The sequence below is a fragment of the Bos grunniens genome, chromosome 18, assembly GCF_055505025.1.
Source record: "Bos grunniens cultivar Pamir isolate PY7600 chromosome 18, Bosgru_T2T1.0, whole genome shotgun sequence".
In the NCBI taxonomy this organism is placed as follows: domain Eukaryota; kingdom Metazoa; phylum Chordata; class Mammalia; order Artiodactyla; family Bovidae; genus Bos; species Bos grunniens.
Genome location: NC_141182.1, coordinates 48,426,210 through 48,454,087, shown reverse-complemented (window position 1 = coordinate 48,454,087; position 27,878 = coordinate 48,426,210). Strand labels below are relative to the sequence as shown.

General features: G+C 49.2%; 1 protein-coding gene across 5 annotated transcripts in view; it reads right to left on the bottom strand.

The window, feature by feature from the left end:
- The window catches only part of RYR1 (ryanodine receptor 1), a 128,323-nt gene that overhangs the window by 27,108 nt on the left and 73,337 nt on the right, over positions 1-27,878 (bottom strand). The window contains exons 70-89 of one of the 5 annotated variants that reach the window (XM_086352334.1): positions 27,300-27,317; positions 25,930-26,100; positions 24,363-24,422; positions 23,973-24,110; positions 23,306-23,418; positions 23,012-23,108; positions 22,379-22,485; positions 20,273-20,324; positions 20,061-20,129; positions 18,401-18,500; positions 17,976-18,055; positions 17,807-17,883; positions 16,796-16,869; positions 16,145-16,162; positions 14,969-15,049; positions 10,896-10,984; positions 10,673-10,801; positions 10,485-10,589; positions 7,661-7,742; positions 5,140-5,327 (exon numbers count right to left, since the gene is read on the bottom strand). In XM_086352334.1, the coding sequence (XP_086208460.1) occupies positions 5,140-5,327; positions 7,661-7,742; positions 10,485-10,589; positions 10,673-10,801; positions 10,896-10,984; positions 14,969-15,049; positions 16,145-16,162; positions 16,796-16,869; positions 17,807-17,883; positions 17,976-18,055; positions 18,401-18,500; positions 20,061-20,129; positions 20,273-20,324; positions 22,379-22,485; positions 23,012-23,108; positions 23,306-23,418; positions 23,973-24,110; positions 24,363-24,422; positions 25,930-26,100; positions 27,300-27,317 (1,848 nt within the window). The remainder of the gene's footprint in view (positions 1-5,139; positions 5,328-7,660; positions 7,743-10,484; positions 10,590-10,672; positions 10,802-10,895; positions 10,985-14,968; positions 15,050-16,144; positions 16,163-16,795; positions 16,870-17,806; positions 17,884-17,975; positions 18,056-18,400; positions 18,501-20,060; positions 20,130-20,272; positions 20,325-22,378; positions 22,486-23,011; positions 23,109-23,305; positions 23,419-23,972; positions 24,111-24,362; positions 24,423-25,929; positions 26,101-27,299; positions 27,318-27,878) is intronic. The other 4 variants (XM_086352335.1, XM_086352337.1, XM_086352336.1 and 1 more) reach the window with 4 other exon arrangements.

The window sequence follows — 27,878 nt, the reverse complement described above, 5'->3', positions numbered from 1 at the left end:
AGATTTATTGATTTTATTGTGTTGGAGTTATTGTGAACATTTTGTGTGCACTGCATATCAACCCCTTATTACATATGTGGTTGGCAAATATTCCTCCCATTCTGTAAGTTGCCTTTTTATTTTGTTGATGGTTTCCTTTGCTGAGTAGAGTCCTTTTAAAATGATAAATGACGCAGGGGACTTCCCTGGCAGTCCAGTGGTTAGACTCCATGCTTCCACTGCAGGGAGCACAGGTTCGATCCCTGGTTGGGGAACTAACATCCCACATGACACACAGCGTGGCCAAAATATATATATATATATATATATAGAGAGAGAGAGAGAGAGATAGATAGATGACATGACTTTAGCTCCTGCATAATTCTTTCTGGTTCTTCCCTTCCCCCCTCAGACTTTTGCTGAAAATCTGCTGGTTGAGAGAGTAGGGCTAGGACTCCCCAGAGCAGGCCTGGCATTCAGGAGGTGCTCATTGACTATTTATTGAGCTAGTAAGTGGATGACCCTGGAGGCAGTGTACTTTGGAGTCAGACTGCCTAAATTCGAATCCCAGACTTGTCAATTAGTTGTGTGACCTTAAACAGAGCACTTCCACCTCCCTGTGCCTCAGTTTCCACTTCTGTAAAATGGGAATAAAAAATAGTCCTTACTACTTCATGGTTGCTGTAAATTACCATTCATTTACACATAGGACCTGGCACAGAGTGAGAACATGATACATATTATCCCTTCTCCCTAAAGCTTAGGTAGCAATGTAGTTATGACTTCATCTTCCATTGCAGGGGGAGAAGGTTCAATTCTTATTTGAGGAGCTAAGATCCCACATGTCTTGGGACCAAAAACCCAAAACATAGAAAAAAAGAAGCAATATTGTAACAAATTCAATAAAGACTTTTAAAATGGTACACATTTTAAAAATCCTAAAAAAAAAAAGAATCTGTGAGGAATTGCCAGGGAAGGTAGGGGTCCCAGGGGTGGGTGGCACAGATACCCAGGGAAGCAGGCATTGCCAGGGATGGGGGAGGACGTGGCCAACCGTGGCAAATGCTGTCAAGATGACGAGTCAGAGGAGAGATTGTAGGGTGGAGAGATCCCTGATGATCTTAGTTGGTGTAGTTTCAGGAGAGTGACAGGGACAGAAGCCAGCAAACCCCAAATGAGGGAAGGAGTGGGAGGTGAGAAAGGAGTGAGCAAGTGTAGACAGCTCTTGGGAGGCGTGGCTGAGAAGCGGAGAGACAGAGAGGGAGGGAGGCTCTCGGAGGACAACTGGGAGGCATGGGGCACTTTATACTTAACTTGGGTGACCCTGGCTTATTTAAATGCTGATGCTGCTAAGTCACTTCAGTCGTGTCTGACTCTGTGCGACCCCATAGACGGCAGCCCACCAGGCTCCCCCATCCCTGGGATTCTCCAGGCAAGAACACTGGAGTGGGTTGCCATTTCCTTCTCCAATGCATGAAAGTGAAAAGTGAAAGTGAAGTCACTCAGTCGTGTCCGACTCTTAGCGACCCCATGGACTGCAGCCCACCAGGCTCCTCCATCCATGGGATTTTCCAGGCAAGAGTACTGGAGTGGGGTGCCATTGCCTTCTAAATGCTGATGAACAGCAGCAATTACAACCCCTAGGATAAAATAAGAAGCCACAGGTCTATACCGATATAAATGAATGAACAAATGCATAAACAAACAAGCAAATGGAGGAGAAAGGAAAAACTCTTCCTTACAGTAAAACGGTACCTAATCTGTGCAGAAAAGGGAATCTTCTTACACTGTTGATGGGAATGTAAATTGGTGTGGACCGTATGGAAGTTCCTTAAGAACACTAAAAATAGAATCACTATATAATCCAGCAATCCCACTCCTGGGCATATACCCAGACAAAACACTAATTCAAAAAGACACACGCACCCCAATGTTCATAGCAGCACTGTTTACAATAGCCAAGACATGGAAGCAACCTGAATGTCCATCAGCCGATGAATGGATAAGCCCAGTGGTACGGGGACTTCCCTGGTGGTCCAGTGGTTAAGCACCTGCCCGCCAATGCAGGAGACGTGGATTCAATCCCTGATCTGGGGCGATTCCATGTGCCTCGGAGCAACTAAGCGTGTGCACCACAACGACTGAGCCTGCATGCTCTGGAACCCATGCTCCACAACAAGAGAAGGCACCACAGTGAGACTGTGTTGCCCACACATGGCGACAAAGAGTAGCCCCCACTGGCAAACAGAGAAAGCCCATATGCAGCAGTGAAGACCCAGTGCAGCCATAAAGACATAAAAAGAAGATGCGGCACATGTATACAATGGAATACTACTCAGTCATACAAATTAATGAAATAATGACTCTGCAGCGACATGGATGGACCTAGAGATTATCGTGCTAAGCAAAGTAAGTCATAAAGAGAAAGACAAATACCATGCGATATCACTTACATATGGAATCTAAAATATGACACAAACAGAAACGGATTCACAGACCTAGAGAATAGGCTTGTGGTTGCATGAGGGGGTGCGGGGGAGGGAAGGATTGGGAGTGTGAATTTAGCAGATACAAACTATTACATGTAGAATGGATAAACAGCAAGGTCCTGCTGCATAGCACAGGGAGTTATATTCAACATCCTGTGATACTCCATAATTAATATCAGATCAGATCAGATCAGTCGCTCAGTCGTGTCTGACTCTTTGGGACCCCATGAATTGCAGCACGCCAGGCCTCCCTGTCCATCACCAACTATATATGTAAAACCGAATCACTTTGCAGTACAGTGGAAATTAACAGAACACTGTAAATCAACTATATTGCAATAAAAATTTTCTAAAAGGTACCTAATTCCCAGGTGGCACTAGTGGTTAAGAATCTGCCTGCCAATGCAAGAGACACAAGAGATGTGGGTTGGTTCCCTGGGTCAGGAAGATCCCCTGGAGTAGGATATGGCAGCCCACTCCAGTACTCTTGCCTGTAAAATTCCATGGACAGAGGAGCCTGGCGGGCTACGGTCCCTGGGGTCGCAAAGAGTCAGACATGACTGAACACACACACACAATAAAGGTAAAGGATATCAGAAAATTAAAAAACTACCACTTGTCAACTGCCAGAGTAATAATCATTTGACACAAGCATTTCTGACGGATGCCAACCTAAGTACAGGATATTTACATAGCCTCAAAGCACAACCTCACAAGGTTCCAAGGGAAACGATAGTATCATTACAGTGGAAACCCTGGTAAACACCTTCACCAAGTGAGCCGAGCTGATGCAAACTGAAACGTGAAGAACTAAAAGCACGTACCTCCTGATATGATATGCCAAGAAGGACACAGTGCTCCTCTTATATTCCTGTCAAAGTCCATAACCTCAGTCGAATCACAAGGAAAACTCAGACAAGCCCACACTAAGGGCCATCCTATAAAACAACTGGCCTCTATTTTTCAAAAATGCCAAGCTCATAAGAGGCAAAGACAAACCAAGGAAGGGTTCGGGATTGAAGAGGGCTAAAGAGACAGGCATCACCAATGCCATGAACATGAACTTGGGCAAAGTCCAGGAGATGGTGAGGGACAGGGAGGCCTGGCGTGCTGCAGTCCATGGGGTCGCAAAGAGTCAGACACGACTGAGTGACTGAACAGCAGCAACAAGGGGACACAATGCCTAAATTCAATCTCCGATCCTAGACTGGATCCTTGACAAGGGAAAAACTTCCTTCAAGGGTGAAAATTGAACAAAATCTGTAGATAGCGGCATTGTGTCAAAGTTAATTTCCTGATTTGCATAAATGTTTTGTGGTTATGTAAGGGAATGAACTCATTCTCACTACCTGAAGTATTTAGAGGTAAAGGAGAATCATGACAGAGCAAACGAGGTAAAAAGTTAACATGTTGGCAATCTGGGTGAAACAGTATGCAGAAATTTTATGTAATGTTCTTGGCAACTTCTCCATAAGCCTGAAGTTATTTGAAACGAAAAAGATAAAATAGTGATGGAAAAGATCTGGCAGTAATAATAGAAATAATAACAGGCAATATCTCCTGTATTCTGTGTTCCAGTCATTATCCACTGTTCGCCCACTGCCCACTCTCATAGCAGTCCTTTGAAACCGTTAATGTTATTATCTTAGCCCCATTTCACAGATGGGGAGCCTGAGGCTCAGAGCAGATGAGTGACTTACCTGGGGTGGAAAGGATGGCAAAGCCAGGTGAGTGGACTCCTGGATAAAGCTGGCTCCTGCATCTCCCTCCTAACAGTCTCATTATTTAGACCTGCAGTGGTCATTAGTGACTGCCTCTCCCATTAGCCTATAAGCCCCATGAAGGCAGGGCTGTGTCTGTCTCAGTCGTTGCTCTGTCCGTGGTCAGGGTACCAGCACAGGGCCCAATGCAGAGCAGAAACCCAATGGATGTTTATCAACTGAAAAACTGATCTCTATTTATAATAATGATAAAATTATGACTATTAATAATGATAATAGAAATACTAGTTCTTATTTGTATTAATGCATTTCATCTTCAAAACAACTCCAAGGAGGACTTCCCTGGCAGTTCAGTGGTTAAAATTCCCTGCTTCCAATGCAGGGGAAGGTTCAATCCCTGGTTAGGGGACTGATAGTCCACATGCTGCCCAACCAAAACAAAAACAAAGCCCAAGGGCTTCCCTGCTAGCTCAGTGGTAAAGAATCTGCCTGCTAATGCAGGAGACACGGGTTCAATCCCTGGTCTGGGAAGACCCCATATGCCACAGAGCAACTAAGTCCATGCACCACAACTATTGAGCCTGTGCTCTAGAGCCGGGGAGCCGCAACTACTGAAGCCCACACACCCTAGACCCTGTGCTGCACAAGAGAAGGCACTGCAATGAGAAGCCCGCACGCCTCAACTACAGAGCAGCTCCTGCTCGCCTGAACTAGAGAAAAGCTGGTGCAGCAACGAAGACCCAGCACAGCTAAAAAATTTTCTTAAATAAATGAAATTATTTTTTTAAAAAAACCACCAAAAAAAAAAAAAAACTCCAAGGATGGTTTTATTCCCATTTTACAGATAAAGAAATGGAGGTGCCCAGAAGAGTCTCTTGACCAAAGCAGGAAGCCAGGCAGGTGCACAAGTGGCCATTAGCACCCCCACCCATCCACCTTCCAGTACCCACCTTCTGGAAGTCCTTCTTGGAGATGAGACCACGGGGATCAGTGACATAGTCCTGGAAGGCCTCAGAGCCCACGATGTCCTTGAGTTTCAGGAACATGTCAAAGAACTTGAGGATCATCTCCACGTTGGATGAGGATTCCACAAGCATGTCCACCATCTGCCGGGCAATCATGCCGTTCACCACGTTCCCTGTAGGCAGCCCCCAGTCAGTGTGACCCCAAAGCACCTCCTCTCTGGATCCCCATGAGGCCTGCCTCCCTCTCCAGCTCAGGAGCTGCCAGGATGCCCTGTGCTGGTGGAACTTCCTGGCCAGCTCTGACCCCTCCCCAAAGGGTCACTTCCTGCTCTGCAACAGCATCAGGTGTGAACCTGGCTGATCCTGTCTTCGTCCTCCTCCCCCTATAGCTGGGGGAGTCATCAATAACGATAACAACGGCATCAGCTAACAGCAGGTCCCAGATGCCATGGCAACTGCTACATTGATGTGACCTCATCTTTGTAAGAAACATGTGTCCCTGTTCATTTGTACAGATGAGGAAAAAGACTCAGAGAGAGTCCACACTCAGGGTTCCATAGCCAGTGAGGCGCTGCGGCGGACTTGAACCCAGAGAGGCGAGACCTCAGAGCTGACACACCTAAGTCTTTCCCAAGTCCATAGGGGCCAGGGAGGTCCATAGAAGACTGAAGTAGGCTAAAGGGCAGACAACAGGGAGAAGTGGAGACTGGTAAACTGGGGCACCACGCTCCACCCCCCAAAGCAAACTGGCTCCAGCTTATTTTCAAACACAATCTCACTTTTATTTGTTTATTGGCCACACCACATGGCTTGCAGGATCCATGACCAGGGATTGAACCCAGGCCATGCCTGTGAAACTGCCAAGTCCTAACCACTGGACTACCAGGAAATTCCGCAAACTGGCTCCAGCTTCCTTTTGGACCTTTCAATTTTCATATAATCTCAAATGTATTAATGCATGAAGTTTCCAAAAGTACAAGGGAACTTCATGGATTCCAGATTCATCAATGGCTTACATTTTGCTGTGTTTGCTTTATAATACTTCTCCCTCTGTTTTTTTCACTGAATCATTAAGGAGTAAGCTGCAGACATGAGGCATTTTACCCCAAACATTTCCACATATATGTTCTAAATGATGAGGACATTCTCTTATCTAATCGTAGTGCTGTCATCAACATCAGATTGAATATTGATATGATTTTGTTATTTAATCCAATTCAGCTGACTTTTGCCATGTGAGAATGTAGATCCTGGGCACTGAGTCTTTCAATTTTTCAAAAACAAAATGTTTAAAGGGATTTCTGATTTTTAAATTTGATTTTTTTAATTTATATTTATGATTTATGTATTTATTTTTGCTGCACCATGCACCGCACCATGGGACCCTAGTTCCCTGACCAGGGATCGAACCTGTGCCCCCTGAACTGGAAGACACAGAGTCTTAACCACTGAGCCACCAGGGAAGTCCCTAAATCTGATTTTTCAAAAGCTAATGACTAGTTACCAAAAACTTAAGACATTGTAGGAGGATTATTCATTGCCAAATGGTTTGTCATAGCAAAATATTTTTTAAAAACCTTGAATGTGGAACTTCCCTGGGGGCACAGTGGATGGGAGTCCAGCTGCCTGTGCAGGGGACACAGGTTTGATCCCTGGTCTGGGAGGACGCCACATGCTGGGGAGCAACTAAGCCCACACACCACAACTACTGAGCCCGCACTCCAGAGTCTGGGAGCCGCAACGACTGAGCCCGTGTGCTCCAACCACTGACCCCCACGCACCAGAGCCGCACACCTCGACTACTGAGCCCACGAGCTGCAACCACTGAAGCCCGTGTGCCTAAAGCCTCTGCTCCACAACAAGAGAAGCCACCACAAATAGAAGCCTGTGCGCTGCAATGAAGAGTAGCCCCTACTTGCTGCAATTAGAGAAAGCTGTGTGCAGCAATGAAGACTCAGTGCAACCAAAAATAAATAAATAATAAATGAACACATTAAAAAAAAAAACCCTGAATGTCCATTGATAGGGTTGTGGTTAAATGAATCACTGTATCACAACACACTGGTAATATGCAGCCATATGAAAGACTGAGGATGCTGTTATGAACCGCTATAGAAAAAGTCTTTGTCTGCAAGTTAAATTACTTTATTACTAATAAATTATGGTTGTTTTAAGTCACTACATTTTAGGAATATTTGTTAGGCAGCAAGAACTAACATTCAGCAAATAAATAATGATTCAGGGCAGACATTTTAAAAAATGTCCTGGCCACCCCCCTGATTAAGATTTCTCTGGGGAATCAATAAATTACCATATGTACATAGGACCTGGCACATAATAAGTGCTCAATAAGTGTCTGGAGAGCTTATTACAGCGGTTTAAATGCATTGACCCTGACATGACGTCAGATGGGGTTGAGGCTTAGGCTCTCCTGGGTCTGAGGGCCATTCTCGAGCTTGTCTGCACCTTGGTGCCCTCCACTTACCCCCAGCCACTGGGCACTTACCTTCTAGTAGTGACAGCAACATCACCACCATGTCCTTCTGCAGATCCAGCAGCTCCTTCAACAGCTCGATCTGGCTTGAGTCCTAGGGACCCCACACCCCATCTGTGTGAAGGTTCTTTTTGGCAGAGATGCCTCCCCCACCTCCAGCTGCTTCCATCCACCCAGCAGGGCCTAAGACCATTTTCCTTCCCCATCTTACCTCCGAGGGGACCCGAGTCCAGACATGTTCCTCGGAAGCAGGGCAAAGGGCAGACAGACAAGATTGTGGGGGTGGGGTCGACACTTTGGGGAAAGTGAGCCCAAGGGGGGATGTGTAGTGGCAAGGGCTGGTTGACAAGGAGGGCTGGGAGGAGTATGGGGCTGAGAGCAGACGCTTGGGACCAAGAGAGACAGAGACAGACAGGAGCAAATACCGGGGACACTGACACAGATCTGGGAAGGGATGAGAGTTCAGCAAGGCACCTGGCCTATGGTGGGAGGTTGACCCATGTTTGTTGAATGAGTATGTGATGAAAAAAGTGAGACTCTGGGTTCAGGAAGAAGGCTGCGATGAAAAAAGTGAGACTCTGGGTTCAGGAAGAAGGCTGCAGGACACAGCTATGGGCTCTCTGGTAAGCCTTTTGGGAAGAATGTGGGGACACTTTGCTTCTCCTGTTATAGTGTCTCGTGGAGGGCCCACAGAAGTCTCCAACATGATCGAAGTTCTGCCTCATGGTCCCTATTTGTATGAGGCTGAACTACAAAAATTGCCAATATTCAGGCATGTCTCGCCAACAAAGTGGTAATTTCATAAGGTTCTACTTAATAAAGTGGAAGAAGGGTAAGGGTACCAGGTAAACGGGATGTAAGGCTCCTCCTTGCTAGTTGTAAGGCTTGATGTAAGGCTACCCCATGCTAGTTTTTAAGTTGCTAATTCTAATCCTAAAGTGCGTGCATGCATGCTAAATTGCTTCAGTCGCTTAAGTCGTGCCTGACTCTGTGCAACTCTATAGACCATAGCCGCCAGGCTCCTCTGTCCGTGGGATTCTCCAGGCAAGAATACTGGAGTGGGTTGCCATTGTCTTCTCCAGGGGATCTTGCTGACCCAGGGATCAAACCCGCGTCTCTTATGTCTACTTTCATTGGCAGGCAGGTTCTTTACCACTAGTGCCACCTGGGAAAAGCCCTCTAGTCTTAACACTTTCCCATGATTCCAAAGCTCTGCATTCTGACTCAAAGATTCCAACATTCCAGGATCTCAGATCCTGGTGAGTGCCTGTGGTGTGTGCCTGCCCAAGACACAGCTACTTGATTGATTCAACAATCCTGCTCTCAGAGAATATAGGACTAAACTCACCTTCCTGGTTCTAGGGGTGGGTATTGGACCAGGTCTGGCCAATCAGAGCTTTCTTTTCCCTGACCAGGGTGATTGGTTCAGGAATGGGCATGTGACTCTGTAGTCCAATAAGAGTATGGCAAGTCTTTTCTTGGAGCTAAAGAGGGGTTCTTTCTCCTCTGAAGCTGTTAGAGGGGCTCACGGAAGCCCAGGACACCATTCTTTCCAGGCCCTGGGAAGTGCTTGCTTGATAATGAAGCTAGAGAGGAGATAGACATTTCTACTAACAGCATTCCAGACCCTGGATATGATCTGATCTGTGATGTGAGCTGATAAGTTCTTTTTTTTTTTTTGTAAGCCACCACTTTGCATTGGATTTCTAGCTTTTGCAATTTAACTTAGGCTATGGCTGATGAATTAATTCTGTAAGATTTGGAAATCTCCACAAAGATACCAGTATTCTCTAGAATTTTAAGATTACAACAGCTTGACTTCAACTCACCCACACTGAGAAACTGTGTAGTTAAACTCAACTTCTTTCAAAAGGTCAGATGACACCAGACAGGGTTTCTGCCAGCCCCTGTGGCGCCTTTGAGTAAATTAGAAAAAGCTTCCCTTCCTCAAGACTCTTCCTGTTGGGAAATTATAAAATATAAAATATTGCCACCTGCTGGAAAACTACTGGAATAAACACATCGATGTATTTACGTAGGATGTGTAGGTTCTGGATGGTGCCCTTTCAGACGCTGAGCCCTCCTGCAGCACATTTGGCAGCCTTGAAATACGTTGACCTGAACTGAACTGATCTAGGTTCTGGATGGTGCCCTTTCAGATGCTGAGCCCTCCTGCAGTGCATTTGGCAGCCTTGAAATATGTTTACCAGACAAGCAGAGCAAACGGATAAGGTATTTGTGAGACATTGACAAGACTGCAAAGGGGTGGGGGTGGTTCGGCAAAGGGAGCACGAAGATGCTAGAGACGGGGCTCGACAGGGACCTTACATCATGGACGCCCTGGATAGGAGTCATCTGCCGCAAGCAGAATAAAGAAGCAAAACACTGCTTCAGCTTCAGGCCCAGATCTAGAAGCCAACCCTTTTCCTATCCCCATCAGTCAACTTCCCACCCCAGGGTTCCCGGCGGGTTCCAAACAGGTTGCATCTTCCTTCTGGATGTACTTTCTGCATGACCCCGCCTCCTCCCCTCCACAGTCTATCGGCTGATTATCTATCCTACTGGTGTGAACACCAACCAACCATAGAGGAGTTCTGGGCTGGAGGCGGCGGGGCCCAAACGCAGACCAATGGAACTATAGATAGATAACCAGCCGATTGGCGGTGGAGGGGAGGAGGCGAGGTCATACAGAAAGCCCATCCAGAAGGAAGATGGGACCCGTCCGGAACCCGCTGGGAACCCTGGGGTGGAAAACTGACTGAGGAGGCAAAACTTGTAAACATGCCAGTTAGGGGATGTCCGGAGGCAGTAGGATGAAGAACGGAGGGGCCCGAACCTGAGCGAGCTTCATCATCATGTGGGCAAACACGTGCAGGAATCCCACCACGGCGTCCCAGAGGCGGCTGTGCGCTAGACTCTGCTGGTTCCCAGTGCAGGGGCCCTGCGTGGCAAACGTTCTACGTGAGCACCAGGGAGGGCGAGGGATGCGAGACTGCCCCGCCTCCCCCAGAGAGCGAATCCTACCTGGATGTACTCGGTGAGGCTGTTGAACACCTGTTTAGCCACCGACATTGCCTTGGAAAAGTTCCTCTTGCCTTGCTCCTCAATGACATCCTTGCCGGAGTAGTACCAGTAGAAGTCGCTGATGGACTCCTGGCGGGTAGACGCAGTGTGAGTGGCTACTGGGGCCAGCTATGGCCCAACAGTCCCCGGCCCAGGTCACACCTGGACGGCCTCACAGCCTCACCTGCAGCCGCAGGAGGTAGTCCACAGTACAGATGATGATGTTAATAGTGGTTGTATTCCCTGTCTGTGTCCGTAGGTAATTTTGGAAATCTAGAGAGACGAAAAGTTATTCATTCATTGAGCTTGAGGAGATGGACATGTGCTAGAGGAGATGGACAGTGGGTCCTTTATTCATTTATGCAATAAATATTTATGGAGTGCCTACTGTATGTCAGAAAGCATATAATCATTTCTAATAACTCTTTATCAGTACCTACTATGTGTTAGAGGAAGATGGAGGATCATTTATCCATTTTGTGTAATAAATATTTATTGTGGGCCTACTGTGTGCCAGATGTAGTGGAAGGTCATTTATTCATTTTCCCCCCAAAATATTTACTGAGCATCTATAATACAGCACGGGGAAATGGAGATTCAACCTTTAGCCATTTGCAAGTTTTTTTTTTACTGAATGCCTACTATGTGCTGGAGAGGTGGAAGATTGGTTATTTATTCATTCATTTCTCAAAAAAAAATTCATTGCACACCTACTGAGAACCAGAGGAGATAAGCATCTGCCATTTACTTGTTCATTTAGTCAATATATATTTATTGAGCACATGCTATATGCTAATGATAGATGAAGATTGGTCACTTATACTTTAGTACTATAAATTTACTGAGCATTTACTCTGTGCCAGGCACTGTTCAGGGCTTCCCAGGTGGTGCTAGTGGTAGAGAATCTGCTTGTAATGCAGGAAACACAGGAGACTCAAGTTCGATCCCTGGGTTGGGAAGATCCCCTGAAGGAGGGCAGGGCAACCTACTCCAGCATTCTTGCCTGAAGAATCCCATGGACTGCCAGAGGAGTCTGGGAGGTTACAGTCCATAGGGTTGCAAAGAGTTGGGCATGACAGGAGTGACTTAGCACATATGCAGGCACTGTTCAAGGCCCTGGGGATACAGGAATAAAAGAAAACAAAGTCTCTGCCCTTGTGAAGTTTCTATTGTCATGTAGTAATTTTTCAATGTTTTCTAACTGCAACCCACAGCAGGAAATACAGTACATGTTTATACTGAGGCCCAGGACGGGTGTCTAATCTGACATTACATACACATGTACCGAGCCGGTAGCTTCACATACCCCTACTATGTGCCATGTGTGCATGCTTGCTGTCACTTCAGTCACGTCTGACTCTTTGTGACCCGATGGACTGTAGCCCGCCAGGCTCCTCTGTCCATGGGATTCTCCAGGCAAGAATAGTGGAGTGGGTTGCCATGCCCTCCTCCAGGGGATCTTCCCAACCCAGGGATCAAACTCGAGTCTTCCAGTTTCCCGCATTGCAAACGGGTTCTTTACCACTAGCACCACCTGGGAACCCCAGTATGTGCCATGCATTCTGCTATTTTGTGTCCTGTACTAGTTGAGTTAACTAGAAAGAATTCTGATCTCAATGCACTAAATGTATATTCTTAACCTCCCAACCTTGATTGCACATTAGAGACACCTGGAGAGTTTTAAAACTCCCAATGCTCATACCTCATCCCAGACCAATTAAATTAGACTATCTGGGGTGAAAACTGGGCGTTAGCGTCTTGCAAAGCTCCCCAGGCATACCAATGTGCAATTAGAGATGAGAATCTCGGCGATAAACTTGATTCAGGACCATCTAGTGAGTCAGTTCCCACTATTTGAAAAACGGTCTATGGCAGAAAGCTTATAATTTGAGCTGAGTGATGGCTACTTGGGTGCTTATTAAACCATTCTCCCTTCTTTAGTGTGTGGTTGAGAAATTCTGGAATAATAATTATGATGATCACGGTTGTGATGGAGGAAGGTCAGGGGGTTGGAGGAACCCAGAAGAGCTGCCTGACCCAGGTTGGGTGGTCAGGGAGGGCTTCGTGGAGGAGAGGACCTCTGAGCTATGACCTGAAAGATGAGTAGGCGTTGGCTGCTCAAATTCCTCACTGTGTGACCTCTGTGTGCGGCAGACTGTCTTGGTTTTCCCATATGTAACATGGTAGTCGCAATAGACCTACTTTATCGAGCTGTCCTGAGATTTTAATGTGTTAGTATATATAATGAATTTAGAACACTGATCTGTTCTAAATTTATAACAGGTATGTAAGTGCTCAATAAACAACAGCTTGTGGACTCTTAGTTCCCAGACCAGGGCTGAAACCTGCACCCCCTGCATTGGAAGCACAGAGTCTTAACCACTGAATCACCAGGGAAGTCCCAACAACAGCGGTTCTTAAGGGGCCTTAAAGAGAGTGCTGAGGTTAAGAGTTGCGCTTTGGAGCAGTGATTCTCAAAGCACCAGTCCAGACTAGCAGAGTTGGCATCTCCCAGAAACCTGTCAGAAATGCAAATTCCTGGGCTCCATCCCAGAACTACTAAATCAAAAAACTTGGGATGGGGTCCAAAAGTCTATTTTAACAAGGCCTCCAGGTGATTCCTAGGCACACTTGAGTCTGAGAACAACTTCTATAGACCCATTTGCCAAATGACCAATTCACCAGATTATCAAGGCAATGAACAGAACTTCAGTTAAATCCTTTTGATGTTATAGCAGTGTGTTGCCCAGGATGGCTTCAACAGCCCCTTGGAATTTTTTTCTCCTGAAGTTTTACTTCTACTTGACTTCCCTCTAAACACTTCACAATCACTATTTCAGTCTGAATGTCCTTTTGCCTGGTTTCATGTGATAGACAAAAAGTAATAGTCAGACATTCAAGATTTTATAAGCAAATTGATAGGCTTTCCCACCAACCTTGTTTTCTAATTCCTTTTTCTGTGTTCATTTAAATCAGACCATAAGCCTAAATGGTTAGCTACAACTCCCTGGTTTTGTCTGCTCTGAATGACACGGAACACTCAAGACATGCAAAGCCTCTAAGATTTGAAAGATATTTCAAACATTTATTCGACTAGACTGGTTTACGAATCCACAAATTTGGGCAGAAGGCTGGATGGCAGATTTGGTGGGAGAAAGAAATTTCACCGAAAGAACATTCTTAGTTCCAAAAGTCACAGACCCAGGGACGAAAATTCATTTTAAATCCCAAAGACTGATTCCACCTTCGTTAAAGAAAGAAAACCTTAGTCACCTGGCACTAAGGTACGTAACAGAACTTGAAGGAAAACTAGCTGTGGAAACAATGGCTCATGCTTTATCCTTTGTTGAAAAGAAAAGAGTAAAAATTAAAGATGTTTACCAGTTACCTTAAAGAATACTAGCCAAGTGGGGTGGAGGTTCTATGGAAGTTAGGTTTAGAATCACTCCCATTCTTGTCATGAAGTTAATTTCTGGGCAGTCTGTGGTTTCTTATCACCTGCTAAGTGTTATAACCACAACTTCGAGACTGTACGTGTTTGTCATAGGAAACTGCATTGGGTGGGATGTTTGCTGTTCAGAACTTCAAACTGTTCCTTTAACGTTGTACACCGTGTGCCACGTGAGGTGTCATTTTCTCACCAGTGATGTATTTCATTAACTTGCTGTGTCATCCTTTATCTGGTTATATTGTCTGAACCAGAACACAAGTTGTGAAAACTCAAACTTGTTTAAGCTAGGCAAGAGAATGCGAGACTTCCTCCTGGCAAAGTATTTTATAAGCAAAATTAATAAGTGGTTCTAAGAGATTCATTTAGAAATGCCAGGCAATTTTTCCCTCTGCAGACCCAGAGTTAAAGGAAATCCACCGCATTTACTGAACTTTGGCAGCTGCTGCAAAATGCCTGTGGGAAAACGGCATGTGGCGAACTGCTCATGTGTGAAAATTGATTTTTGGCCAAATTGGGTTTTGGCAGATTGCTTTGGGGGAACTGGACTGGTTAGAGGAGGTGAAAGTGAAACAAAGTGGCTGGATTCCTGAAATTCAAGAGAGATTTAGGCAAGTGGGCAGACAGGGCTTGACATTGATTGAAAGTAAAAAATGAAGGACTGTGGGGTCGAGGACAGTGGGGCCTGGAAGGGTGGCGAGGTCGTCACTGATCAGGGGAGAATGGGACTGGAGGTTAACTCAGGCAACCCTTCCAGACCCACCCCAGACCTTGGCCGCCTCTCCATCTCACCCTCCTTTCCTCCTCACCATTATTGTGACCCTCGCAGAGCAACTGCAGGAATCTGAACAGGTCCTGGGTGAATTCATCATCTGCCATGACCTTCTCTCCTGGGTGGAAGCGGGGGTAAGGCATGGTCCAGAAGACGTCAGATGCGCGAGGACACCAGAAAGTGTGCACACGGCCCATGCACACTACACACACATGCACAAAGGGCAGGTGTGCAGGGAGCAGCAGCCACCATTTTAAAGACACTATGAGGGCCATGGGAATCCATGACACCAGAGGTCCCAACCTCAGAGTCCAGGACATCAGCAGGAGACTGAGGGGCCCTGAGTCATGAAGCTGCGGCCTCAAGCGTCTTTCTACAGTATCAGTGTCTCCTTGATGTCACCACTTGTGTGACATCCAAGAGTGTCGACCTAGAAGAGGTTTGGGCTGCTGATACCTCCCTCAACCTCGCTCCAGGACTCCGGGGTGGGGGGTGTGGTTAATGGATTATGGGGGTTGTAGTCACTTTCACGCAAAGGGTCTGTGCAGGAGAGAAATGAGCAGGCGATGCAGTCGAAAGCCAATTGGCTCAGATGTCTTAAAAGCAGCCAATCCAGGAAAAGCAGAGGGGGAGGAGTGTAAACATGGACCAATCAGAATGGGCATCTGAAAGGAGCCAATCACTGTAGACTATAGGGGCGGGACAAGCGAGGGGAAAGCTAGACAGTGAGTGTTCAGGCCAACCAGAGCAGGTGCAGAGGAGGCACGCACACCAATCAGAGTGGATGCTTGGGGGCAACCAATCCGGTTGGTGGATGGGAACAGCAGACTCGATCAATCTGGGGTCGCGGGTGCAGAGAGCCTGGTATGTGGGAGTGGGGTTCACCCCACCTCGGGACTGCGAATCTGGGTCTGGAAGTCCAACAACATCCAGCTGGAAAAGGATCTTTGCCATCTTCTCTTGCTTCTATTTTACACATGGGGAAACAAGCTTACATAAAGTAAGCGATTTATTCATAGTTCCATGTGTTGTCAGTGGCTAATCTGGGACCCGATTCTTGGTCTCTGGAGCCCTGATCTCAAGATTTTCCGCCGGCATGGTACCTCCCTCCCCTGCATGTCCCAGATCCTCAGCCACCAGGTGGAGGGGGGCAGTTGGGGGTTAGAAGGGAGGGGTGGCAGCAGCATAGCAAGGAATGGGCTCCGGGAATTACCGTTCTGGCGATTGATGACTGAGGCAGCCAACAGGATGGGAGGAAGAAGCAGAAGAAAAAGAAGGAAAAAGAAAGACAGAAGGAGACAGAGAGACAGGAAAAAAAAAACACACATTGATATGGTCAGGATTGAAGACATACAGAGAGAAACAACCCATAGAGAGAAAGAGCAAGAAGGAGCAAGAAAGCAAAGAAGAGAACAAGAAGAGGGTGAAAGCAGAATGGAAGAAAGAAGAGGGAAGAGAAAGAGAGATGGACAGGTAGAGATGGAGAGGCAGGAGGCAAGGATCAGGGCAGAAAGGTTAGACACGTCACAACACAGCAAAGAGGAGACTCAATTAACTCGGATTAGGGACATTAATGAGAGAACAGCAACCCGGGCTGGAGACTTGGGGCATGTGGAGGGTGGGATCCATGTGGCGACAGGTGAGAACACAGAAGGACACCCAGGGGAGGGACCAGGGGGAGGGAGACTCTGGAGGAATGGGAGCGGGGCAGGACTGGGACCACTGCAGGAGGGGGAACCTGAGGATGCTCTTGGGGAGGGAGGGTGTTTGGGGGAAGGGAGTTCTGGGCAATGTTGGGGGAGGGAGTAGAAAAACTTGAAGGAAGGGGATGCCCCAGGGAGAGGGAAGCCCAAAAGGGCCTCACCAGTTCCATCCTCATTCACCATGCCCAGCCCCTCTGCCTTGTTCTGTCTCTCGAAGGCATTGAGATCCAGGACACTGAGGGAAAGAAAGGAAAGACGGTGAAGATGCGCTGAGGCCTCTGCCCTCCTCTATTCCAGAGCCTGGCAGCCCTCCCCATGATGGGGGAAGGTGGTAGAGAGAGTAAGCTGAAATCGAGAGGAAGCAGAAACTAAGAGTTGATAGAAGCTATGCAGTAGCAGCTGTGGGGTAAGGTGGGGCAAGGATGAAATACATAAAAGCTGAAATCAGAAGGAAACAGAAACCATCAATTAGCAAAAGCTTCAGAGAGGCAGTGAAAGGCAGTCAACCACAAGAGGAGAGCGAAAGCAGACAGCAGAGGAGCCGCAGGAATGGGGGTCATCAGAAAGAGCCCCAAGTCCCTGCTGCCTGAGTGCCCCTGAAGTCTCAACTACATTCCAGCTATCTGGATCCTTAACATAACTCATTCTTAAAGTCTGCGGCATTTTGCCTCCTTTATTGTTCCATGTGACTCCTTACAGTAAACTCCCTGTTATCTGAGCTGGCCTGAGTGGGTCTCTGTTCCTGGAACCAAGAGAACAGAACTAGAACTGGAGGTGGTACCAGGACTGGGGACTCAGCTTATGAAAGATGTGCACTAGGGGGCTTCCCTGGTGGCTCAGTGGGGTGATCCAGTGGTTAATAATCTGCCTGCCAGTGCAGGAGACACGGGTTGGATCCCTGATCCAGGAAGGTCCCACATGCCTTGGGGCAACTAAATCTGTGTGCAACAACTACTGAGCCACGTGCTCCAACTACTGGAGCCCACAAGCCCTACAGCCCTGTGCTCTGCAACAAGAGAAGCCACCACAGTAAGACACACACGCATCGCCACTAGAGAGTAGCCCCTGCTTGTCACAACTAGAGAAACACTTGTGCAACAACAAAGACCCAACACAGCCAAAGATAAATAGATAACATTATTTTTTTAAATAATATGTGCACTAGAGCCCACCTGCAGGTTTGCATCAGTGCCTGGATACTTTGGAAGAAGCCAACTTCCTTCTTGTCCTTCAGGTAATCCAGCATTTTCTGCAGAAGGGTGGGAGGAGTGGGGGACCTGGGAGTCACACAGGAACCTCCCAGCCCTCTTAGCCCTCCTCCCAAGTCCCTTCACTCATTACCTGCTGCACATCAGCATTGCCCCCATTTAGGATGGAGATGCCCAGCTTCAGGGTGGAGGACACCATGGCGCCTGTCTCTCCTTGGGGGAACGGGTTGCAGGGGGGGCACGGCGGGGGGCAAACAGTGGTCTGCTCAATTTGGAATCAGTGTTCTCCGCCCACCAGAAAACAGCCACCCCGGGGGGAATGTCAGAGAACTGGGCAGAGGAGTGTGCAAGGGTGTGTGTGCAAGGTTGATTAGAGGAGTGTGCAAGGGTGTGTGGGCAGGGGTGATCAGGATTGAAGGAATTAGTGGGAAATTGCAAGGCAAGAGGGCAAACCACATGCACAAGGGGTGGGAGGGTGTGCCTGCTGGGTCCAGAAGGGCTGGGCGGGTTGGGACAGGACGGTGTACTCAGGGGGAGCCAAATGCACACGGAGGGCACCTTTGCAGGCACTGATCATCTGCAGCACCATCTCCGCGGCCCCCCGGGTGTGTAGCCGCGCCTGCTGGTACAGGAGACGCTGCTTCTCCATCTCTTTTTCCTGCAGTAGAGTCCGGCCCACATTGCTGAGTGAATCCAGGCCCACCAGCCCAGCCTTTCCCCCTCACGGCCTTGCCCTCACCCTTGCTCTTCCTGATCCAGCCACATCCCCTGGCTCACTCCTTCAACTGTAAGCTCCTCTGTCCCCTGGGATTTAGATCTGTGATTGGTCTCCTGCACTGAGCACAGGGCTGGGCCTGGAGTGGTTGTAACGTGGCCCCACACACCTTCAAGGAGTCAATGGATAAAATCCCAGGGATTTGTGAACACGGATGGCGGGGGGAGGTCTATGTTTATGTTTCCCCGCCTCTGGCTGAAATGTAGCATTTCCTTCCATTACAGATGAGGTCATAAATCATGGCAATGTTAGCAGAATCTGTGGTTGTATCACCCATCAGAATCACAGATGTTTGCATACCACATTATTTTTGAAGACATCTTGAAATGTCACTTATGTTCATCACCACTTATCAATTACAGTAGCTACTGGATCCACTGTTAGTTCTTGTTATTTGGTAGATTAATAAAGAGATACAGATATTACTGTATCACAAATTTTTAAAATATTTTAGTAACTGTTTTAATACGCCTATTTCTTCTGCTATGAATTCATTTTGTACATTTAGACACATTATTCTGAGGGACTTCGCTGCTGGTCCAGTGGTTAAGAATCCTCCTAGCAATGCAGGGGACATGGGTTCAGTCCCCGATCAGGGAACTAAGATCCTACATGCTGTGGAGCAACTAAGCGCACAGCCCACAGCTGAGCCTGAGCCACAACTGGAGAGCCTGGGTGTCGCAACTACTGACGCCCATGTGCTCTGGGGCTCAAGTGCTTCAACTACTGAGCCACAACTAGAGAGTCCATGCATTGCAATGAAAGACCCCACATGACCCAACAAAGATCCCTCAAGCCACAACTAACACACAATGCAGCCAAACAAATATTTTCTAAACATAAATACATGATCCTAAGAAAAGAACTGCCAGATGCCAAAAGGGACCCTGACACAAAAAAGGTTGAGAAACTCAGGGAAATGCTTGCTGATCACCTTAAAGAATGAAAGGTTGGGCTCACTGCATTTACTACTCTCTCACTGTCTGGCCTTTGCTTATGCTGTGCCCCTACCTGGAACACTTTCCTCTTTTTCTTCAACTGGCACATTTCTTTTATCCTTTTCTGCGGATATCCTTTCCTCTGAGAAGCCCTCCCTGAAGCCCGTCCCCCCAGGCTGGATCAGGTGTCTCTCCAGGGTCCCCATGACCCCCTGAACTTCCCTGGCTTCCCCCACTCTGACCCCACTGCTTGTGCCTCCTTCTTCCTGCCAGGACCATTTTGCCTAGCTCCCCTCATCACCACCATGGATACTCGATGCTGTTATTGTCTGCCTGATGTAGCTGTCTCCCCAGTGGACTGGCTTGGTCACAGCTATGTACCCAACATCACCCAGCCCAGGGCTGGGCCCACAGCATTGCTCTGTGAACACACGCTGAATGAATGGGGGATGATGGAGTCAGGGTCCCCTACCCCTTTCTTCCGGGACTACTTGATCCCACCTACCTCGAAGGAAACCTCAACCTCCTCTTCTTCAGCTTCGCCATTCTCCCCTCCCTCCTCCAGGTGGCAGCTCTGGGGATGGGGCATCGGTTAGAGATGATGGTGAACAGAAAAGATACCCCAGTCCAGTCCCAGCCCTTTCAGTGGACAGGCATTGCAGCTGGGCAGCAGTGGGCAGGGAAGGGAACCTGCCCTAGATGGGGGCAGGGCCTCACCTTAGCCATGATATCAGCATACGCTATATACAAGTAATCTTCATCCAGTTTGCTGAGAAAGTAAGTGGGGAGACAGTTAGGGCCCAGTATGCAGGAACTCCATCTTATAAGTGCCTCCATATTTCCTATGGAAAGTCAGTTCTCCCCATGCTCAGGCTGTGTGGTGCCGATGGGGTAGGCTCTCCATTGCCAGACTGGGCATGTGATCAAGGCCGAGCCAATTGCTACCTTCTATCTTGACTACAATAATAAGTAAGAGATGGTCATGTGATCCACACTGGTCCGGTGGAATTCATTCTGGGAGTTTTGCTGAAGCTATTGATAGAAGTGCTCCTTTTCCACTGGGATTGTTGTGATGGTGTGATGGAACCCTAGAGCTTCTGGGACTATCTTGCCACCTGACAACTGGTTAGCTCACCTGACAACTACGATCAACCACTTCCTTGCGTCTCCTCTATAATAATACTAATGACAGCAGAAGTAATGGCCAACAACCATTGAGTTTACTCTAGGTTGGTCTCTATTCTAAGTGTTGGTACATAATAACTAATTCTCATAGTAACCCAACTAGGTAGATATAAAGTTGATCCTTAAACAATACGGTTTGAACTGCATGAGTCCACTTACATGTGGGGTCTCTTCCCCTCAATAAATACTACCACAGTACTACATGATCCATTGTTGGTTGAATCCACGGATGGAGAACCATGGATATGGAGAGCCACTTATAAGGTTATACATGAATTTTTAAATGTGTGAAGGGTTAGTTCCCCTTTGTTGTTGTTCAGCCACTAAGTTGTGTCTGATTCTTAAGAGACCCCATGGACTGCAGCACACCAGGCTTCCCTGTCCTTCACTGTCTCCTGGAGTTTGCTCAAATTCACATCCGTTGAGTCAGTGATGTTATTTAGCCATCTCATCCTTTGCCACCCCCTTCTCCTTTTGTCTTCAATCTTTCCCATATCATGGTCTTTTCCAATGAGTCAGCTCTTCACATCAAGTGGTCAGAGTATTGGAGCTTCAGCTTCAGCATCAGTGCTCCTAACCCCTGCATTGTTCAAGGGTCACAATGACTAGTCCCATTATACAGATGAGGAAACTGAGGCACAAATAATTTTCTTGGCCAATGTCACAAAGTCTGTACTGGAATTCAAACCTGAAGAGTCTAACTCCAGAGTCACTGCTTTCCCAGAGAATAGAAAACAGAACACTCGGCTTTCCAGTCTCCCTCACAGCTGGTGGTGGCCTGATGTCAGAATTCTAGCCAATGGGCCATGTGCCTAAGCCCACCATGGAGAGCGTTCCTTGGCTAAAAGGATTTGGGTTTTCCTTAGAGGAAAGCCTTTCTCCTTTCTGTCTGACATGTAGTCATGATGTCTGGAGGTTCAGCATTCATTTTGTAGCTATGAGGCAACAGCTTAGAATGGCAGGGCAGAAATCCTGATTGAGCATGGGTCTCTGTCAGCGTCACTATGCCCCTGCCCAGCCCAGGACTCTCTATCTCCTGACTTGGTGTTCCATGAGAAAAACAAATCTCTGTGCCTCATTTCCTCATCCATACACACAAAGTTGATAATAATATCTATCTCATAGTATGAAGATGAAGTGAGAGGATCTCACCATCAAGTGTTTAACATGATGCCCGACACATGAAAAGCATATGATAAATACTGCCTGTTGTTACCGTTAGCAGCAGCGCCCTTATTACTGCTATTTATTCCCAAGACTGCCATTGGCCCATATGAAGCTTTTGTCTGAATTAGAAGTGCCCTGTTCCTCACTGCCATCTGCTGGAAATGCATCGCAATATACTGACCTCGCCCCTATAATATACTGCAACTGATTTTATGTGAACAAGACATTTTCTTCTAGAATAAGCCTAAATTGATATTGCCTGTGATGTGAACCCTTCAGAAGAGATGCCCCTGTGAAGTGCCCAGTCTGCACAGTGGTACAAGGCGACTCTGCCTGTCCCAGTTAAATGACATTAAAGGATCAGCTGTGGGTGTCCCCCCTTCCCGGGACACAGAGGTTCTCTCTTGAGGAGCAAGGATTGGAGTGGGAAGAGGTAGTGAGTCCCTCTTGCAGACCCAGGAAGGGTCTCACCTCTTTTCAGTCAGGGCGGTGCGGCTGAAGTGCAGGACCAGCTGGTGCAGGGGGTCTGGCTTCTTCTCTTCCACCTCCTCCTCCTCCTCCTCCTGCTCCCCAGCTTTCTGGAGGAAGGAGTGGGGCTTTGGGTAGGGGTTTCCAGAGTCCCCATCTGTCTCTCATATAAGCCCTGCTGCTGCTGCTGCTGCTGCTAAGTCGCTTCAGTCGTGTCCGACTCTGTGCGACCCCATAGACGGCAGCCCACCAGGCTCCCCCGTCCCTGGGATTCTCCAGGCAAGAACACTGGAGTGGGTTGCCATTTCCTTCTCCAATGCATGAAAGTGAAAAGTGAAAGGGAAGTCGCTTAGTCGTGTCCGACTCTTAGTGACCCCATGGATTGACTGCAGCCTACCAGGCTCCTCCATCCATGGGATTTTCCAGGCAAGAGTACTGGAGTGGGGTGCCATTGCCTTCTCCGATAAGCCCTGCTAGACTGTTTTTATTCTCTTCTCCCACATCCTGCACCCTCCCCTGCTTCTGCCCAAGCCAGGGGCCCCTGTTCCCACACCGCTCAGTGTGAAGGATGACCCCTGGAGGTGGGCCCCAGCCCTACCCATCTGCCCCCACACTCCCAGGCAGGCCCCAGCTCACTGAAAGGTCATCTATCATGCGGTCCTCAAAACTGTGGTCTTCCGTCAAGATCCACGCCGCCTTGTAGCTCTCCAGAAACATATTACAGGCCCGGTGCCTTCGGAGGGGAAGATTTGAGGCGTCAGCAAGATTTCCCCATGCACGTCCCTCGCACCGCTTCCCCTAACCATTCTGCCTCCGCTAACCATTCCTCAAGACCCCACTGGGTGCGCACCCCATCCTCTCGCCTCCTCACCCACCCATTCTCCAAGGCGGCTTAGGCTCCCTTCCTCCATTGGAGGCGGGGTGTCTTACGTGGGCAGGTTGTACAGGGGGGTCATGCGGAAACAGGCGACGACTGCCCTCCGGCGCTGCTTCGATAAGAGCTTGTGCCACACGGCCTTCTTGGACTTGTAAGGGTGCTCGATCTGGTGGCGGGATTATGTGTCATGGCTCCAGGTTCTGCCCCTGGTCTGATTCCCACTTCCAGCCCCGAGTGAAAATGCCCATCTGTGCCCAGTCCAAATTCAGGACGATTCACAGGGCCGAAGGAACACCCTGACTGGCTCCGCCAATAGAGTCAAAGTTCTGACCTGTTCTCCTCTTGCAGACCAATTATTTCCCTCATAGGCCCCGCCCACAGACTCAGACCGCCCCCTTAGGCCCCGCCCCAACCTCAAGACCCGCCCAAGGTCTTGCCCACAGAGTCAACGCGTCTCCACCAGGCCTAACTCTCAGACCCAAAGTTCTGCACCGGCGCTGTCCCTAGGTCCAAGATTGCGCGCCAGGTCTGACACCCATATCAAAGCCTCCATTTTAAGTCTCGTTGTAAAATTCAAGGCCCATCCCCTACAAAAGATTTAAGACCCGCCCTTTGCCCCGCCCAGAGGCCGGCAGTTCACCCGCAGGCCCCGCCCACAGGCTCAAGCCCGCCCCAGGCCCCGCCCAGAGACCAAGTTTTGACCACTCAGCAGTAAGACACCTGCTCCAGATGGTAGAGCACGGCGGACACTTCCTGAACTCTGCGCACGATTTTCTCCGGATCGTCAGCGTCCTCCTCGCGGCCCGGGAGGCCCCGGTACAGGGCCATCTGCCAGCGCAGAGAAGGGGAGCCTTCGACCTGAGAGGAGGAAGATCGTCCGGCATGAGGCCTCTCCCTTGCCCGCTCCCTCCTCCCTCAGCCGGGCTTCTCGGAGGGCCACACCCCCACCCCACGATTCAATGCCACGATGATTCACTGAGGGATTGAATACGAGTTAAGGTCCTTCTTTCGATGCCTGGCACCGATATAAGGGCTCAAAAGCTGGCTGTGACTGTTGCTATTATCCTGATGCGCCCCTTTCAGTTGCAGATTGAGGAGGCAGAGGCGTACCTTTCCCTGAAGGTGAAGGTTGTTTTGCAGATATTCCCGGACCTCCTCATCTGTGTCTTTCTGAAGAGACAAGCCAGGCTGGGTCACTCCGGAGGGCCCAGCATTCTTCTTGTCCTACAACCCTCTCCCTTCTAGCCCCACTACCCCAAGATCCAAGAGAGGATTCAAGAGAAATGAAAAGGATCCAGAGGTCAGGAATGGTCAGAGAGGAGTCCGAGTGGCCACTGAAGGCACCTTGAAGAATCAGGATTAGAGGGGCCTCGTTGGGGTATGAAAGGAGGTAGGGGTTGACATGAGGATATCCTCAAAGGTCATAAAAGGAGGTCAGAAGAGGGTCAGAGTGGGGCTGGGAGTAAGTGGGAGATGGGCAGGGAGTTTTTGAAAATCAGAGGTAGGTGAGGGGGATTATAAGAGGCAGCAAGGTCATCAGAGGTCAAGGAGGTCAGGCAAATCACTTGTCACTGGCGGGGTTCACACAGAGACTAAAACAGGGATCAGTAGGGTGGGGGTTCTTTAGGATCCCAGGAGAGGGGGTGCTCAAGAACCAAGTTAAGGGGTCAGAAGGGCCCTTTGGGATTTCAGCAGGCCTCAACAGGTCCAGCAGGTCTCAACAGGTCCTAGGAAAAGCTTGAGGTCCTGAGGGAAGGAGGCTTTAGGGTTCTGGGAAAGGGAATGCTTGTGATATCAGCGGAGAATCAGTGGTCTTCAGGGTCCTGGGGATTAGTAAATCCTCAGGGTGCTTAGCAGGGTCCTGGGGGAGGTTCTAAGGGTCTTGGGGCAGGATCCTGGGAGGACTTCTTGGGTCCCTGAGGCTGAAAATGATCTGGGGGGGGAGTTCCCATATAATGGATAAAAGGGGCCCCAGGAGCCTCTTTGGGGTCCCAGAGGGCTTACAAGGGGTCTCAGTCTCTCTCTGAGCCTAGGGAAGAAGTCATTAGGAACCTGGGGGCTACTTAAGGTCACAGGGTGCTCACTGGGCCCCTAAGAGTCTTTGGGGCTCAGTTGGGTGTTAACAGACTCCAAGGGGAGAGATCCACAGGGTCCTGAGGAAAAGAGAGAGTGAGCTGGAGAGCCCAGTGGGAATCCAGAGGTTCAGAGGAGGGCCAGTGGGATCATGAGGGGCTCTGTGGGTCCCAAGGGACTTGGGCAGGTCCTGGCAGAGGACTTGGAGGAGTCTCAGGGGGCTTAAGGTGTCTCAGATGGGATCCTCAGGATTCTAGCAAGTTTGGCAGAGGTGGGGTTGGTGTTCAGTGGCGTTCCTGAAGGTTTGATGTGGTCTTTGGGTCCTAGGGGGGTCTTAGTGGCCTTCCTGGGTTCCAGTGGGGTCCCAGTTAGGGTCCTTAGGATCCAGAGTTCTGACAGCATCCCAAGTGGGGGCCTCAGCATCCTGTGGGAAGGTTCAGGGCATTCTAGAGGGCCCAGTGAGCCCTCAGGGTCCTGGAGGACTCAGGAGGGTCCTAGGGAGGGCCCCTGAGAGATGGCGGGGGTTTAGTAGGGGTGCTGAGTGGGGCTCAGTAAGGTGCTGAGTTGGACCCTGGCAGTTCCCAGAAAGGGGCTGAGCAGGCACCAGGGCATAGCGGGTCTTGGCCAGTGTGATGAGCTCCTGGTCAGTGGGGGCACACATGTTCAGGCCGATGGGAAGCATCTTCTTGAGCGTGGCCACAATCAGCGACGTCTGCACGGAGTACCGGTCACCCCGGCGCTTCTTCTTGGTGCGCTCCTGGTCCGAGCCACCTGACTGTGGGAACACAGAGCTCAATGCCAGCTTGAGTCCCAGCCTGGCCTCTGCCCCAGCCCCACCCTGCCACCACTGTCCACAATCCAGCCCCGCGCCTGAATGTTAGAAAGACCCTCCCTGATCCCAGAGCCACCTCAGTTTCCACCCCAGACCTTGCTGATCTTTCATTTCAGACCCTGAGCCCTGACCCCAGAGTCTCACAGATCAAAGCTTCTATCCCGAATTCTCAGCTTCTATCCCAAATCCTTCCAGATTTCCCCCAATTCCAGGCTTCCACAACCTCGGGATTCTTCTCCCAGAATACCCTCAGAACTTTCACTAGGACACCCCTCCTGCCCCTACAACACACATACAACCCCCATCTCAGAGCCCCAGACAGAGTTCCCGAGAATGAAATGAAGATGTAGAACAGGGAAGAGTCCCAAGAGACAAGAGAAGTGGGAAGAAAGAGATCGAGAGAGAGATTGAGAGACTAAGATGAACAAGGAGACAGGAAGACAGAAGATACAAGAGAGAAGACAGGTCCAGAAAGATCTGGAAGCAGAAACACGGGGCACAGAGTCCCACAGCCGTGTTCTGGAGCCTCGGGTGCAGAGCCACGGCCAGGGCCACCCCAGTCATGCCAATGAAAAGCCCAGGTGGCAAGCTTCAGCCAGAGCCACATCCACGCCTGCTCGTGATACAAAGTGTGACCCATGTGCCAGCACATGCGGCATCTCACTGGGTCCTTACAGAGCTCTGGGGCTGGGGGCCACCGACCAGATGCCTAAGGCTCAAAAGGGTAAGACACTTGACCAACATCACACTGCCAAGAATCAGGATTCTAACCTGAGTCGGTCTAATTCCCAAGTCCAGGCCTTAAACCCAATCATGCACGTGCCTTTTGCACCCCCATTCCCATTCCCTGGAACCTCAGTCCACGATGCTTTGAAGCTCTGGGGAAAGCTGAGAGGAGAGTTTTTATTTTTTTTTAATAAAAGTTAAAAAAAAAAAACTACCAAAAGTTGAGGGCCGGGAAGGGGATGGTTAGTGGGAGGAGGGGTGGAGCAAGAGAAAGAGGGCGGGGCCGAAAGCCAAGGCTGAGAGGCAGGGAACAGGGGAAGGGTTTTCTGGAGGCAGAGCAGAGGCTGGGGTTGGGGGCGGGTGGGTAGAGGGTATTAGCCAAGAGCCATGCAGAAGGTCCCAGACGTGGGGCTGACCTGTACATCTCCCGTCTGCTGCATCAGGGTGCAGACAGAGACAAGAAGTGTTACCCCAGTCCCTCCAAGCCTGCCCTACCCCAGCTCCTCTGCCCCACCCTGACGTGTATCCCCCAGCCGGGGAATTCCAGACCTCGCTGAGGATGGTGGGTTTGTCCTTTTGACCTTGCCCTTTAGAGGGCAGTTCAGGGAAGGCTAAGGGGAGAGGGAAGGAGGTGGGGATGTGGAATAAAGGAATAGGAGGAAAGAAGTGGGAGAGGTGAGAGGAGGAAATTGGGGTGGAAGAGGGAGGTGGGGAGGATGGAGTAAGATGAGGTGCTGGGTGATAGGGAGGAGAAAGCAGGTAGGGAGGAGAGAGGAGAGGGAGAAAGAAGAGGGAAATGGGGGAGGGAGGGGATGGAGCTGAGAGAAGGGGGAGGTGGGGAGGAAGGAGAATGGGGAAGGGGCTGCTGTGAGGGCTTCAGGGAACGTGACCAGGATGAGGAGGGCGCGGGCAGGGTGAGGAGGGGTCAGCTAGGAAGCCCGAGGCTGTCCCCCCTTCCCTCCTGGCTAAGTCCTCCTCCAAGAACAAAGTACCAA